At 50.7% G+C, this 16,441-nt stretch overlaps 1 protein-coding gene and 2 long non-coding RNA genes across 4 annotated transcripts in view; 1 reads left to right on the forward strand and 2 right to left on the reverse strand.

Moving 5' to 3' along the window:
* Positions 1 to 16,441, reverse strand: part of LOC310694567 — a 120,768-nt gene that overhangs the window by 3,352 nt on the left and 100,975 nt on the right. The gene's annotated exons all lie outside the window — the stretch shown is intronic.
* LOC310694552 lies at positions 2,367 to 8,441 on the reverse strand. 2 transcript variants are annotated; one of them, XR_014519741.1, is made up of 4 exons: positions 8,203 to 8,441; positions 6,373 to 6,492; positions 5,441 to 5,492; positions 2,367 to 4,489 (listed from the first exon to the last, which is right to left on the reverse strand). It is a non-coding gene; the product is annotated as an uncharacterized lncRNA (long non-coding RNA). The 2 variants fall into 2 exon arrangements; XR_014519740.1 differs by lacking the exon at positions 5,441 to 5,492.
* CNIH2 (cornichon family AMPA receptor auxiliary protein 2) overlaps positions 9,600 to 16,441 on the forward strand; it is a 51,976-nt gene continuing 45,134 nt past the window's right edge. Inside the window, exon 1 of the mRNA XM_083477687.1 lies at positions 9,600 to 10,037. Coding sequence (XP_083333813.1) covers positions 9,957 to 10,037 — 81 coding nt within the window. The 5' untranslated portion in view covers positions 9,600 to 9,956. The remainder of the gene's footprint in view (positions 10,038 to 16,441) is intronic.

Here is a 16,441-nt window from a genome sequence, read left to right on the forward strand (position 1 = left end):
AGCACATTTGAAACAGAGACTTTCCCTCATAGAATTCTGGGCACTGTAATTTTCTTCTCCCAGAGTTACAGTTCCTAGCAACCCCTAATAAACTACAGCGCCCAGAATTCTTTGAGGGGGGCGGGAATGTGCTTTAAAGGTACAGCCTTAGTTGTCCTAAGCTGTCCCCAAAGGAGCCACTAGAGGGTGCCAACCCACCAACGTTTTCCAACCAAATCTTAATTGCCCCATTGTGAACCCAATTTGCTCTTGGGTAGGAAATAAAGCTGAATATGGGAGAGAATAAGAATTTGCTTTGCTCAGCAACCTGCAGCCTGCCTGACCTGTGCCAGGGTGCCTCAGAACAGCCGGTGAGGGACTGGGCCGCCGCGGAACAGGCTGTTTCTGCTGCCTTTGGTAGTGTGAATGATCTATATGCTATTGTCCTGTTTCTCCCCAAGTCTCTATTTTAAGCCCTCAGCCGGCAAGTATTAAGGTCAGTTCAAGGCAATGGGAGCAGACTCAGCAAAGCATTTCTACACAGGGGAAAAGTCTACATGTCCACAGTGATGCCCACACTATATTTTCTGTACCCTCAAAACACACCATACCCTGCAAGGCAAAACCTTCTAGAGGAATTACAGCAAAACTAATTAAAAGTTTTGTAGCAGCTTAAAAAATAACAGATGCTTATGATGGCGAAAGCTTATGTAGCAGTTTGCATAAAGGGTTATCCTCGTTTAGCAGGTATATAAATACTTGTTGTTGTTAATTTATTACCTGTCCTTCACCCTAAGGTCCCAGAGCAGGTTACAGCATTAAAAGCAACATTTAGAACAACTTTCATGATGGTCTAATGACATTGCAATATAATAGAATACCAAACCAGAAAAACTACCGTATGGAAAGTCTGTAGCATAGTATGAAAATCCTCTGTAACAGAATATAACTATGCCAGCTAATTCTAAACAAGTAGCTGGACATTTGTTAGAAATAATATTATGTAGCTGCCTTCTTTACCTTGAGCAATCCGGCAGTGATGGAGGGCATAGTAGTAAATTTTGAATTGCAGGTGCCTATTCTGGTAGCCCATATAGTCATTATTAGGATGAGAACAACTGCAATCCTAGCTTCTTAGGAGTGTTGGTTAGTTCTGACTGAATGGGTTCAGCTTATGAAGCAGGCATCTTTTAAAGGTCTTCATCCCACTGAAATGCAACCTCTAGCTTTTAATTAGAAATGCAAATAGGCATAATTATCTAAACTGCTGGCATGAAGCTGGAACCCCATCAAAGGAAAAGAAAGAAGTGTCTAGCCTCTTGTTTCCCTCTACAGTGGTACCTCAGGTTACATACGCTTCAGGTTACAGACTCCGTTAACCCAGAAATAGTGCTTCAGGTTAAGAACTTTGCTTCAGGATGAGAACAGAAATCGTGCTCCGGCGGCGCGGCAGCAGCAGGAGGCCCCATTAGCTAAAGTGGTGCTTCAGGTTAAGAACAGTTTCAGGTTAAGTACGGACCTCCGGAACGAATTAAGTACTTAATCCGAGGTACCACTGTATTCTAATCTGTTACAAATTTGAAAGTTTCGTTAACACTTCACTCACTTGCCAGAACAAGAAAAGTTACTTAACACTGCCAGTGCTTCAACCAGCAGGTGACATCATTTGCTCCTGCTTGGGTGGGGAGAAGTAATCCCAGAGCTGTGTTTTCCCTCGTCATTACACCACTGCTAATACTTTCTATTAAGACCAGCTAAAATAGGAGAAAGGAGAAAGCCAGCTTTTGTGTTCAAGGTTTCGTTTTTTTAAAAATAAATTAATGCTTGTTTGTTTCACTGTGACCTTTTTGTTCAGGTGCAGGGAACCTTTGGGCCTCCGGATGTTGCTGAACTACAACTCCCACCTGCCCTAGCAAGCGCAGCCAGCGGTCAGGGATGATAGGAGTTGTAGTTCCGCAACATCCAGCGAGCCAAAGATTCCCTACTGCTACTTTAGTTGTTCCCTAATGAATACTGTAATATGCGCTAATAAGCAGTTCTCTTGAGTGCCAGTGCTTATGTATCTGCATAACGTTCCAGAGCATTGGCTGTTAAAAAAAAAAAAGTAAAGGTGCTACGAGAGTCCCAGCAGATTTTCCATGAAATAAGTGAAGCTGCTATGGATGTTAATGGCAACAAAGCTAGAAAGAGTGAAGGCAACACAACTACTGCTGCTATCAACAGGCACAGTGCTTATCAGGGCTGGGGAACGTTTGGTTCTGGAAGTGTTGCTGCACAACATCTGGGCATGAGAAGTGCTTTGAACACTTGAGAGAAGAATACAGATAGGAAGCATGATACTCTTTATAGCGTAGCCAATGTACAGTGGTACCTCGGGTTAAGTACTTAATTCGTTCTGGAGGTCCGTACTTAACCAGAAACTGTTCTTAACCTGAAGCACCACTTTAGCTAATGGGGCCTCCTCCTGCTGCTGCGCCGCCGGAGCACAATTTCTGTTCTCATCCTGAAGCGAAGTTCTTAACCTGAAGCACTATTTCTGGGTTAGTGGAGTCTGTAACCTGAAGCGTACGTAACCTGAAGCGTATGTAACCCAAGGTACCACTGTAGTGCCCAATATGGTAGAGGGAAGTGGGGGGCAGATGGGGCTGGGAAGGTAGCCCATCTAGGAAAAGGAAAGCTCTGACTCTTGCGAGATATCTTTGGGAGAAGAAAAGGCTAAGGCGGTTGTTATCAACCAGTGTGCCGTGGCACCCTGGGGTTCCTTGAATGATGGTCAGGGGTGCCACAGGCAACACTGGACTCTGTTCCTCTTTCCCTCCCGCTTCTGATGCCCTCTCGTATCTCTGCCTCCCCAAGGCTTGCACAGCTGTTTGTTGCAGCGGCCCTGGCTACAAGCTCCACAAGTGAATAGTGCCTCTGGGGCTGGGCAGGGGGTGCTGGCTGCCAGAAGATGAGGCAGCCTCGGAGTAAGCAAGCAGGCAGGCAGGCAGGCAAGGGAACCCAGCCAGCCAGTCCTCCAGCCCTTGCTGTTGGGAAAGGACAGTGTGAGGCACATGAAGTGTAGGTGGGTTCCCACAAGGCAAGACACAATCATAACAGCAAGAACCTTTATTGAACTACATAACTGGGAAACAGGCAAAGCAACCGCTTATATACATTTCTGAAAGCTTGGGCCACTCCCACTCACAATGTGATTGGCTGTCTAAACTTCCAAGCTGCAAATCACGACTCAGAGTTCAAGGGCCAATGGAAGAGGCCCAGATCCTGAAATGTTCTGTGATTGGACATCATGTATCAAATCAGAACACAGGAGCTCAGAATCCTTAGTCCAGACTCTAGCTCAGGCAAACAGAGACCACTGAACACATAACACCACATCTCTTTGGGGTGGGGTAAGATCAGAGACAGGGACGCGGGTGGCACTGTGGGTTAAACCATAGAGCCTAGGATTTGGATCAGAAGGTTGGCGGTTCGAATCCCCGTGACGGGGTGAGCTCCCATTGCTCGGTCCCTGCTCCTGCCAACCTAGCAGTTTGAAAGCACGGGAAAGTGCAAGTAGATAAATAGGTACCGCTCCAGCAGGAAGGTAAACGGCGTTTCTGTGTGCTGCTCTGGTTTGCCAGAAGTGGCTTAGTCATGCTGGCCACAAGACCTGGAAGCTGTACACCGGCTCCTTCGGCCAATAAAGCGAGATGAGCGCTGCAACCCCAGAGTCGGTCACGACTGGACCTAATGGTCAGGGGTCACTTTACCTTTAAGATCAGAGACCAGGGGCGGCAGCAGCAGCAACAGCTGCTGCCCAGAGGACTCCCAATAAGAGAGGCGAGGAGACTGAGGAAACTCCACAAGGGAAGGGTGTTCGAAAAAGGATGAGAGACTGCCAGCATTGCAGGCAAGGGCTGACATAACTGGGCTCCTGAGCCCCACAGGGGTGCCACAGGAAGAATGTGATTGGTCAAGGGTGCCATGGACTCAAAAAGGTTGAAAACCTCTGGGCTAAGGAGTAAACCCTACAGAAACCAGAATCCCTAAGATGGTGGGTCCTGCCTGCCGCCTTCCTCCTTAGTCTTAGTGTTGCCCCTTGTATTGCTCAGCGAAGAGGAGGATGTGAGCAATGCTAGAATTAGCTGGCTCTGCCTGTCCTTGGCTCTGGCTCCACCTGCTTTGGGGCTCCCTGCCTTCTGCCCCACAAGTCCCCATGACACACCAGCCACCATTGTTTACATCGGATGCATCCGCACGAACTTGGCTGCATGAACAAAGCCTGTGAGATTATAAAGGTTGCAAAGTCGAGGATTTCAGTTGCCTGGGCAACCTAAACCGAGCCTCCTCTCCCCCCAACCCCATCGCTTTTCGGTTAGTGACATGGTCTTAAAGCCAGCGACTGCTGTTTCCCTAAGGTTCTTACCTCACTTTGGCGCTCTGGGCAGGGAGGAAGGGGCTGGTGGGTGGATCTCGATGTTGTTCTTGCATCGTGTAATCCAAGAGATGGGATTAGTTCCTTTAAAACCTGCGTGAAAGAACGGCTCAAAATTGAATTAACAATACTGAGGGATTTGGGGGAATGTGGGGGGGGGGGGAGCCTCAATGTGTTTCTGACAAATTGAACAACAACAACAAGTAGACAAAGCCCCCAGAGTACAAAGCCCAGATTCCAGGGATTTGCATGGGGTTTAGAGCCGATGTTTTTCTAAGGTATGTTATGTGCCGAAAACCGCATCATCTTGTGTGTGCCCTACCCCACCTCCCAGGCCTGTCAACTGATTAGGGCATTTTTTTGGGGGGGGGTGACTTAATTTGGATCACTTGCAGCTGATCAATCAGTTAATAAAGCTAAATGCACATGTGTACCACCCAAACCAATATATATATATCAGTGCTGTTGTTATTGTGATGAAACATTTGCAATATATGAACCCACACATGCAGAAAATCTGAATCCGTTTCTAAGCCTTTAAAAGAGGGAGATTCTATTGTTGTGGTTATTATTTAAGTTTACATCTGGTCCTTCCAGGAGTCCAGGGCAGCAAACACACAAACACCTTCCAAACAATCCCAGTACTGTACAGATGGGAAAGATCTTATCTTAAAAGGCTTGTTAAAGGGTCTTCAGCAGCTGCTGGAATGGCAAGAGAGACCATAATTAATGGGAGGGAGATCCAAAGGGGTAGCTACCACACAACACAACACAGACCCAATTCCTATATCAAAAGATGATATCTGCCAGAGGCCCTCTCCTGCTGCACACAGTGATTGATTGGGCATATAATCTTTCAGGTATCCTAATCCCAAGCTGTAAAGGTAGCTTTTTGATATAATCGAGTGCTGCAAGGCTGGCATCAATGGTTGGTATGGCTGGGCATTTTGTTTTTCAAAGCAGGTTTCTAGTCCTCAGGAACGCTGAGGTTCCAGTTGCAAAGGCAGAAGTCTGAGCAAGGCTTGCTGTAAAGGAGTGACTCACTGAAGGAGAGAGGCCATGGGGTCTTGTCCAAAGGATCTGTAGAAACCTGGTACTGGGAAGAAGTGTGAGAAGGTACAAGTGAATTGCAGAAGCTGCTGCACATTACTGTAGGGCAGGGGTGGCCAACTCCCAAGGGACTCACAGAGTTAAAAACTGTCAGTGATCTACCCCCCTTTTGGGGGTTCAGGTCAAAGTTGTTGAGCTTCTTTTATGAGGGAGGGAGGGCTTTTTTTAGGGGAGCCAGAGTTGTTGGGCTTCTTTGGGGGGAGCCAGTGATCGACCAGTGATCTACCACAGATGTCCAGTGATCTACCAGTAGATCATGATCTACCTGTTGGACGTGCCTGCTGTAGGGGATAGTCCTCTTGCATTACCACTTCCCATTCTTTTTGACTAACACACCAGAACCAAAATGGCCTCCCTGAAATAAGCTTCATCCCCATTTATTAAAATGTGGTGATAGAATCACCCTGGTTCTGAGGCAGGTGGTTAGAGTGGTCAAAATAGGATTAGGGAGACCTGGGTTCAAATCCCCGCTCAGCCACGAAGCTCATTGGGTGATCCCAGGCCAGGGACCAACTCTCTGCCTAACCTACCTCACAAGACTGTTGGGAAGACTGAAGGGTAAAAGACGTGGGGATGGAGAGAACAACCTTGAGCTCTTTGGAGTAAAGATGGGGTATAAATGGAATAAAGAATTGCATCTTGAAGGAGCCCTCGGTTATTATAACATTTATACCCCCACCTTTCATTCAAGCTGCTCAAGGTGATGTACGTGGCTCCCCCTTCCCCATGTTATCCTCACAACAACCCTGTGAGGTAATTTAGGCTGAAGTACAGTGAATGGCCCACAATCATGGGCTGGATGTAGATTTGAACCCTGGTCAAGGTTGGGGTTGTGAGTCCAGCGCTCTAACCACTATACCACATACCTCTTAAGGCTGCCTCCATTTTAAAAAGTTGTGATTTGGAATTTTAAACTGCGGTAGGACAAGACTTTTGTCTTTTGTCTAGAATGGAATATGAACGTTCAGGAAGGAGCCTGGAATATCCTTGAGGAGAGACACACACATTCCAATCACAACTTAAATGAATAAAATATTCATTATTGTGTGTAACTACCCACTGATTCATTGGAGCAATAATCTTAATTAGAATACCATGTATTATTGAAGTTCTGTTGAAGGAGGGGGGGGTGCACAAACACTCAGACACTACCACCCCATTAAAAAAAACCACAAATCCCCAAAAAGGGATCCAACAGCTTGCTTTGGCAGCTCCTGTTGACAACTGATCGATGCTTCTGACAGAATAGAACATTTTGTCAGATTTCATCAGCATGTGAGGAAAGAAGCTCTGAATGTGTGTATTAAGAGCCGTCTGTCTTTTTTAAGAGTTATGGGGGGAAGGACACACTGAGAGACAGACACAGTGACCAGGGCTGCGGACACTCCACATACTGAACACACATTATTTCCTCCTGACAATCCCGGGAACTGTAGTTTACCCCTGTAGTTTATTCCCACTGGTTGTGCTGGCTGGCGCTGGTGGGAGTTTTAGTTCAACAGCATCCAGTCAGCATCATGTTGGCTGCCCTTGTACCTTCCAGAAGACACTTCTATGTAGGAATTCTTGAATAAAACACGCCGTGTACCTATCTTATGTGTACATATTTGCTGGCTTAAAAATTTGTTGACTAAAAAAAAGGGTTCTCATAACATCTTTCGGTCCTAACACACCAGACATTCCTCTCACACACTGCGCTTCTGTCAATCAGTCGCACCACTTTCCCTCCCTCCTTGCCAGCCACAACACTGTCTCCCTCATGTTTTTACACAAGTGTGCCCATGCACACCAAAATGGAGCTGCCCTGGCCTCCCATTCGGCTCCCTTTTCCTTCACACAGAGACCCCGTGCGATTCTCACACACACAAACACACCCCTCTCTTGTTTTCCACCCCAACCCTTGTCTGTTCACACGTCCTGCCTGTGGTGAAGGCACTGGGTGTGTGTGTGTGTGTGTGAGAGAGAGAGTGAGTTAGTGAGAGAGAGAGCTTGCAAGTGAAAGAAAGAACTGCATACATAAGAGAGAGACGAAGGAAACAACTGCATACATGAGAGAGACGTTGCGAGGAAACCGTGAATATGAGGGAGCTACTGAAAATACGGGTGAGAGGCAGGAGGAGACATAGGAATGGATTTGGGCGGGAAAGAAGAATGAGGTGTGAGGAAGAGCCTGGTACATCATAGCACAAGCACACTGCTTCCTCACATTTCCCTTTCATGTTTTTCTCCTCATAATCCACACTCCTACACAAGCCTTTCCCTTTCACTCTTTCCTGACAGGATATGTGCCCCATTCTCCCCTGTCTGTCTGTCTGTCTGTCTGTCTGACACACACACACACACACACACAATGCATTTAAAACACAGTCAGAATCCTCGGAACAGCAGTTTGTTCCTCACAGAACTACAATTCCCAGCACCCTTAGCGAACAACAGTTCCCAGTTTATTTGGTGGTGAGGAGCCATGTGCTTTAACGTATGCCGTGTAGGCAAGCCAGTTGCCCCGTCGCTCTTCTCTGTGCAAGCACAAGCCCCTCATGCACCCACACAGTCACACCTCTCCCCAATTTCCTTCCTCCCCCCTCTCATTTTTGTATCATGCATTTATCATCCAGATTTGTTAGCCACTACATAAAACTTTCCGGGGCTCCGAGCAATAAATGGGGAAGTGCGGATTCCAACGAAGTTCTACTCACAAGCAGAGCCACTGAAATGAATGGGCCTAAATGAGCAGTGTGCTTTTATTCCAAAGTGGCTACACTTAAGTAGATGTAACATGATGGGCTACTGCTCAATGTATGCATGTGTATACGGTATCATGCCCCCCCCTCCATATGGACAACCACGACCTCTTTCACACTCGCTTCCACACACTGGCGCGCAACCACATTCCCTTCGATGTTTTCACACGCGCCTGTATGCAGCGCACGCTAAGCCACGCCCCCTTTCATACATCCAGAGCCACGCCTCCTCCGACTCACATTTGACGCCCACGATCGCCGACAGCCACGCCCCCTTTTCACACGCGCGCACACTCTGCAGGCTCGCCCCCTTTGAACGCAGCACCGCAGCCGTAACATCTCCTTTTACGCATCATTTATTATTATGACCCAAGGTCCCAAGGCGGGTTACGGTATAAAACACAACATTAAAAGAACTTTGAAAAGCGGGTCCTATATATCTCTCTCTATGCATGTATAGTGTCGAAGGGCAAGGGAAAGACCCCTTTAATACCTCCACGCTACTGTATGAAATCTTTTACCCCCAGTGTAAAGGTGTAGTGGTTAAGGAGCTGGGCTGGGACGCCAGAGACCAGGGTTCAAATCCCCTGGGACTTAACTTCCGAGTAGACACCGCTAGGCTTGCACTGTAGATCCCATATTACAGATCTCATTTTATTGATTGATTGATTGATTGATTGATTGCATATCCTACCTTCCTTTCCCCACCCCACCCCTCCAAGGTGCTCAAGGCTGGCTTGGCACGTGGTTCTTCTCCCATTCCGCCCCTCCTTCTCATTCAATCCCCACAACAACCCTGTGAGGTAGGAGGGCAGGAGGGCAGGGTTCAAGATGAAAGCTTCGTGGCTGAGGAGGGCGGGGACCCCAACCCTGTTCTCTCCGCGGTCCTCCCGCAATGCTCTAGTGCCAAGAAAATCTGGTGGGGCAAGTAAGCCCTGTCCCGCACCATCAACCACACGACACACACGCGCGCCACTTGAATGACAATGCTCAACTATTTTATTGGGGAGACCCCGGCCACTAGGAGTTGGCTCCTATGCTCTAACCACTGCACCACCGCTGCCTTATTCCGACTGGAGCCCCACGAGGCTCCCTCCCTCGCTCCTCCTCTCCGGGCGCCTTCCCCCACCAGCGCAGGCCCGCCACGTGCTCCTCCTTCCCTGGGAGCCGAGCAAGGGACTCTCCCTCTTACCCCCCCACCCCCCCGGGGGGAGAGCGGGGCGCGCACCCTTCCTGGGGCGACTCCCTCCTCCCCGCCTGCCCGCCCTCTTTCTCCAGCAGCAGCAGCCGCTCCTCCAGGTAGAAGCAGCACCGCCAAGGAAACTCTCCTCGGTGGCGCCGCCCCGCTCCCTTCCCGCCGCCGCTTGCAGCTCCTCCTCCTCCTCGTCGTCGTTGGCGGCGAGGGCGCCTCGCTCTCCCTCTCCCGGCAGACGGCGGCGAAGGAGCAGGATGAAGGGGGCGTCGTCGCGGACCTCGCAGCAGCAGCAGCTCCTCTAGCCGCCTCCTCGCACCTTCCTCGCCTGCCGCTCTGCCCCATGGCGGAGTAGCTGCGCGCCCGCCTTTGCTGCCTTCGGGGCGGGGGGTGGGGGAGGGAGGAGGAGGAGGAGGAGGAGGTTGCCAAAGTGGGGGGAGGTCGCGGGCCGCCCCCTCCCTCGACAGCACCGCCGCTACTGGGACCACCACCGACGGCGCGCCCCCTCCGCCCCGCCATGGCCTTCACCTTTGCCGCCTTCTGCTACATGCTCACCCTAGTCCTCTGCGCTTCGCTCATCTTCTTCGTCATCTGGCATGTGAGTCGTCGGCTTCCCCCCACCCTGGAAGGGGGGACATGTGGGGTGGGGGGGTGAAGAGCTGGGCTGGGTGTGTGGGGAGGGCTGTGGGGTGGGGGGATGTTCCAAGCGGGGCAGGATGGGGTGGGGGGCATTTATAGGCAACAGGAATGGGGTGGGAGGTTACAAGTAGGGCAGCAAAGGGTGCATTTAAATGCACCTGGGGGCTGAGGCAGATCCAAGCAGGGGGGGGGGCCTCTGTGACGGGCTGGGGGTTCATGGAGGGGAACATCTGGGGTACCCCAGGGTGGGGGGGAGAGAAAGAGCAGGGTCTCTGGGGAGGGCAAGATTGCAGTGGGGCTGCGAGTGCCGAATGAGCGGTTGGTTGGGATGTTGTCAAAAATGGGGGAAATAGGGGTGGAGAGATCAGGAAACTGGAGGGGGGCATTGAGGGACTAAATGGGATTAGGGAGGTGGGGGCAGGGGACTCCTCAGTGGGACTCAAAGAAGGGGGCAGCAGCTGCCAAAGTGTGTTGGGGGGTGATATGAGACGGCAGAGTTTTCCAATGGGGCAGGCAGTGGGGTGGGAGAGTAGGGAGGCAATTGGGGTGAGAGAGGGGTCAAGCTGGGGCAATTAAAATGGATAAGCAGTGGGGGGCTAGGGAATGGAATGGGGGGAGCACAGGCAGGCAGTGTGTTGGGGGGGATAGATGGCAGTGGGGGGAGATTGGAGAAGGTGAAGATGGGGCTGGAGGAAACCCCACAGAGAGGTTTGGTGATGGGGAAGTTGGGAGCGCTCATCTCCAAAAGGGTTGGTGGCGGGGCAGTGATGTTTTCACCCAATTCCTGCTTGGCTGCATGTCTTCTTCCCCAGTCCCTTGAACCCTGAGCCAGCCGCCTGCCGTCTGGAAGGAAGGCTGTTGCCCAGTGGTAGAGGGCATGAGGGTTTTGGGATGGGGGTGGCGGCAATTGCTTGATCTCAAATAGTGGGTGCTGGGGTCACTAAGCAAGGGGGGGGTAGATGGTTCAGGGGGGCAATAGCAAGGGGTCCTGGGCAATGTGTTTAAAAGCTAAAGAAACAGCCCCCCAAATGTGGGGCACTGTGAGCAGCTGTCTTATCTGCAAATCTGGTTTGTGGGTTTGCGGGACGGTTTGTGGGGTTTCTTTCTTGCTCCCTCCTGGAACGCAGGTGGGTTTCTGAAAAGAGGGGAGCATGTGGGTGAGAAAACCGAACAGTGGGGGGGGGGATTTATTTGGATGGGTGGGGACAAGGTGTGGTAGGTAGAGATCCCTCTGCGTTTGGGGGTCTGTAAACATGGCACTAGAGATTTTCATGGGTTTGGGTTGGGAAGAGTCGGGCAGTCGGCATCTTGTATACCAGGAACCAGTGTTTCTGTGCTACAAAATCCAGCATTATTTCTGGGCCTATTGGAGGAAATTGATACTCTTTTTTGGGGGGGGGGTGCTGTTACCGGGCAAAGAATCTCATTTAGGGGGACAGTGGGAGGGGATTTCAGAAGCCAGCAGATCCTACTTTCGCTCAATCCAGCCACTACCTGCTGTTTCTTCCCCCTTCTTTCATCTTCTTTGCTCTCCCTATAGTTATTAAGGTATGTGGGGTTTTTTTGTGGCTGGGGAGAACTGCACCTCACACAGGACTGCGCCTCTGACTTGATATTTAACACCCTTCCTCTCAATTCTGCCCATCCCGTTGTTATTTTTTTGTTAAAGAGGAAGAAGAAAGACAGTGGTGAGGAGGGTAGAAGAATTTTTTTGTGTGGCAGTGGTGGAATATGCACTTTTTTTTTCTTGTGGGGCTCAGAATCCTCTCCACCACCCCCTCCCCACACATTCTCCCTATTATTGCATTTTTCTTTGCCTGAAGAGTCGGACAGAAAATAGGGGAGGTTCGTATTAAAATAGCTTTGGTTATCTATCCGTTTGTATTCCTCATGTGCCTTTTTCTGGGACGACCTGACTCTCTGTCCTCTTTCTACCCCCCTTTTTTTTGTTCCTTCCTTCCTTCCTTCCTTTTCGGTGACGCTTCCAGGAATCCCAGAAAAGAAAAGGGGGGGGGGAGGGAGAGGAACACACACACACACACACATTTTCCTCCCTCTGTTCCATCCATCCCCTCCTAATTTTGCTTTCCCTTCTCTCTCCCCCCCTCCCCACCCTCCATCCGTAACCAAGGAACCTGGCTCTGGTTGCCATGGAAACTACATATGTTTACAAAATGATGCTCCCTACTAATAATCCGGATGCTACTGTCTTTTAACCCCTTGGCTGCTGCAGCCCTGTGTCTCCCTCTCCCTTCTTCTGCTTCTGGATGCGTTCTTCCCCCACCCACCCACCCACCCATGCACACCCACACACAAACACACCTTCGTTGGCATTGATAAGTCGGGGTGGGGGTTGTTTATTATTAACAATACGCTGAAAGGTTAGGGAATAGTTTGGCAAATGAGACTCAAAAATGACAAGCTGTGGCAAGGAATCCTGATACGTGCGGTTTAGAACAGAGCGCCCTGCGCAAACCCTTCCACAGCTCTGGTGCATAAGACCACATAGCACAGTCCGGTTACCTCTGTCAGGAGCTTCAAGCCTCATCAGTCATCTTATGCCCTACCAGAGTGGCCTGGGGATGGAGGCAGCCCCCAGGGGTGTCTGCTTGCCATTGGGGCTGATTGGGCAGCAGGCAGGGAGCCCGCCAGCAGGTGGCACCAGAGCCAAAATCAGGCAGAGCCAGCTGAGTCTAGTTTTGCCCCCCCCCTCCTCCTTCCTGCTGAATAATATACAAGGGGCAACGCTGAGTCCAGGCCACCCTCTGGACTGGCTGTAAGTAAGAAGGTAGGCTGAGAGCAGGCTCAGGAAAGGGCCATAGCTGCTTTGGGGGGATTAATAAACATTAAAATGGGAGGGGAAAGGAAAAGGCCATAGCTTAGTGGTAGAACACCTGTTGTGCATGCAGAATCAAAGGTTTGATTTCCCACCTCTCCAGGTAGGAATGGGAGTGTCCCTGCCCGAAACTCAGGAGAGCTGCTGCCAGTCAGTGTAGGCAATCCTGAGCTATATGGACCAATGGTTGGCATGGTACATAATAAGGCAAATTCCTATATTTGTACAGGGGTTGGGGCTGTGCCCCCATTCGCCCTACCAGAATAGCCTCCCTTCCGGCATGTTAAAGGTAAAGGGGACCCCTGGCCATTAGGTCCAGTTGTGACCGACTCTGGGGTTGCAGCGCTCATCTCGCTTTATTGGCCGAGGGAGCCGGCGTACAGCTTCTGGGCCATGTGGCCAGCATGACTAAGCCGCTTCTGGCGAACCAGAGCAGCGCACAGAAACGCCATTTACCTTCCCACCGGAGCAGTACCTACTTATCTACTTGCACTTTGAGGTGCTTTCGAACTGCTAGGTTGGCAAGAGCAGGGACCGAGCAACGGGAGCTCACCCCGTTGCGGGGATTCGAACCCCCGACCTTCTGATCGGCAAGTCCTAGGCTCTGTGGTTTAACCCACAGCGCCACCTGAGTCCTGTTCCGTCATGTTATGGGCTGCTTATAGGTGGTCAGGATTTTGTTCTGTGCTTGTGTGCGTGGAATTGTGTGGTGGGTGGGCAGTGATGTGGTTAGGCGATTTCAGATTCTGGACTAAATGTTCTTGTAAGAGGCTTGGTGTTCTCCTTAGATGAAAGTGGGGGTTATTTAATACACTTCAGAATGTGGTAAGCCAGCCCACCCCCCAACCCCCCGCTGCATTTGAGAAGGCCTTCCCAGACAGCACCGGGTTCTCTCAGATGAAATTACACCATGTGCATCAGGTGTGCCGTCCCCAATATGGCATCCCAGCCTGCCCTCCTCTCTGTCTCTGCCTCCTACGCTCAGGTCTAATATGCACAGCTGATTGGCATGGCTTTAAAGTCATAGCCAGGCTTAATTTGAAAGGCAAAAGTACAATCAAGCATGTGCAGAGCACCTTTGGTCCCTTCCCCCCACTGAGGATGTTTGGAGAGGGAGCTTAACTCAGAACTGTGCCATAGAATATTTTCTGTGCAGGATGTTCAAGGGTAATTGAGCATGTGCAGAGTGCATTTACTTTTTCCACTGAGGGAAGGCCCATAGTGCAGCAGTAGAGCATCTACTTTCAGGTCCCAGGTTCAAGCCGCGGCCTCTCCAGCTAGAGCTGCCTGAAACCCTGGAGAGCTGCTGCCAGTCAGTGTAAACAGTACTGAGCTAGACGGACCGGTGTTTTGGCTCCTTATAAAGCATCTCCTTCTGTTGCTAAGGGGGAGGGAGCAGAACTGCCCTCCATGCAGAACACCCCAGATTCAGTCACTGGCCTTTCCAGTGGAAAGATGACAAAGAAGACCCCTCTCTCTCTGCCTTAGAGAGCCGCTGCCAGCCAGAGTTGGCAGTACTGGACTAGATGAAGCAACAGAGGCTGCTCAATAGCCTGATGCCTTAAGGCAAGTTCCTGCATTTCTAATCAAACAATACTAATGCTTCGTTCCTAATAGACAACAGGGGGCTGAAAGGTCACAGAATCTAACCTTGTACAGTGGTGCTTCGCAAGACGAAAAGAATCCGTTCTGTGATTCTCTTCGTCTAGCGGTTTTTTCGTCTTGCGAAGCAAGCCCATTGAAGGATTAGCGGATTAGCGCTATTAGTGCTATTAGCGGCTTTTAGCGGCTTATCTGCTGATCGGATCAGCTGATAAGCGGCTTAGAAAAAGGGGGGAAGGAAAAAAACCAGCAGGAACTCGCAAGACATTGTCGTCTTGCGAAGCAAGCCCATAGGAGATTCGTTTTGCGAAGCACCTCCAAAACGGAAAACTCTTTCGTCTAGCGAGTTTTCCGTCTTGCGAGGCATTCGTCTTGTGGGGCACCACTGTATATAAGACACACCTTGTGTTCCATCCTGTGTTTGCCAATGAGACTTAAAGGGCTTTTCGAACTTGTGTGATTTGTGTAAGCCAAATCAATTGTTTTCACAGAACTGAAAGCAGAAGGTGTGTTGGGTGTGTGGGGTTGCAACGCAAGCGAGTCTTCTGACCAGTTTATTCCTGGGACATTTATTCATTTAATATACGCCCCCTTCCCCAGTTCTGCATGGAGCACAGGGCTGGCTTGCATGGTTCTCCCCCTCTAATCCCCACAACAGCCCTGCGAGGTAGATTAGGCTGATAGCCAGTACTTGACTCCAAGGTCGCCCCGTGAGTTTCGTTCATGGCTGAGTGGGAGATTCGAACCCTGGCCTCCCAGGCCCTGACCCCACACTCTACCCACTAACAGTGCACCGGCTCTCATCCCTGACCATTGGCTGTGCTGCTTGAGGCTGGTGCGGGTTCAAGTCCAGCCACATCTGGATGGCCACAGATTCCCCAGCCCAGACTATCCCACTCTCCCGCGACCCCCCGTTGAAGCAGGAACTGCTTGGAGCCTCATGTGTGAAGCCAGGGATGACAGCTAGCTGGGCATGCAAAGGCTTTGAGGCTGACGACCTGCCGTCTCCGTTAAGAAAAATAGAAAAAGGACCTCTGAACGCTGGGATCAGTGGAACTGCTGGTCTGCCTCTCCTGTGGTGCGTCTATCTCTTTCCACCCATCTGTGATTACTGTGGAGGGACTCCATCTCAGAGTACACAATGTGCGAGGCTGGGTTTGAAGTCCGCCGTTTCTCATTTTCAGGAGCATCGGGTCGCGGTGACACGCCAGTTGCGGCAATCTGTGCCGTGGTCTGGGAATGAATTATAAAGCGGTGGCGGCAGCGGTGGTGGGCGCAGCCCTCTGCCTGCTTCTTTACAATACATTTGCCTTAGACCCACCGGTAAGGGGGAGGCTTGGCGGATGTTGCAGGGGGAGAAACGAAAAAGCCATGTGCTCAGCTGGCTTGATGGTGAGAGCAAGTGTCCTCCTTACCAGGCTGTGGGGGATCTCCTTTCCCTCTCCATCCTTGCAAAGTCAGCATGGGCTGCCTCTCGGGATTTGCGAGCCCCGGGGAGTCAAGCGAGTCTGCTCACCGCAAGCCACAGGGTCAGGCAAGTCGACTCACACCCTCTGGTTCACTCCGAGAAAAGCCGGATTTCAGCTTCTGAAACAGAAAGCGAGGGCTGCTTCGCAGGCCAGATAAGGCAACAAAGGTGGGGGAATAATATCTGCTTATGGACAAGACACCCCCTCCTCAATCCAATTGGTACCCCCACACACATCGGGCGTGTGTACATACCTTTGCCACTTCAAAAACACTTGCTTCCTTCATTCACACGTTGAACTTTTAAGCCACGGAAGCAGTAATGGCTGCCTAGTAGCGTTCGAAGCCTCCCTAAGTTTCTAGTCCTCATGAGGTAGGGGAAATTCTTACATTTCGAATACACATCATGCATTTGGAGCACATCCTGCCCTAGCCTCCCCCCCCAAAGGACCCTGGGA

Source organism: Podarcis liolepis (genome assembly GCF_965112155.1).
Source record: "Podarcis liolepis genome assembly, chromosome: 15".
NCBI classification, from domain to species: domain Eukaryota; kingdom Metazoa; phylum Chordata; class Lepidosauria; order Squamata; family Lacertidae; genus Podarcis; species Podarcis liolepis.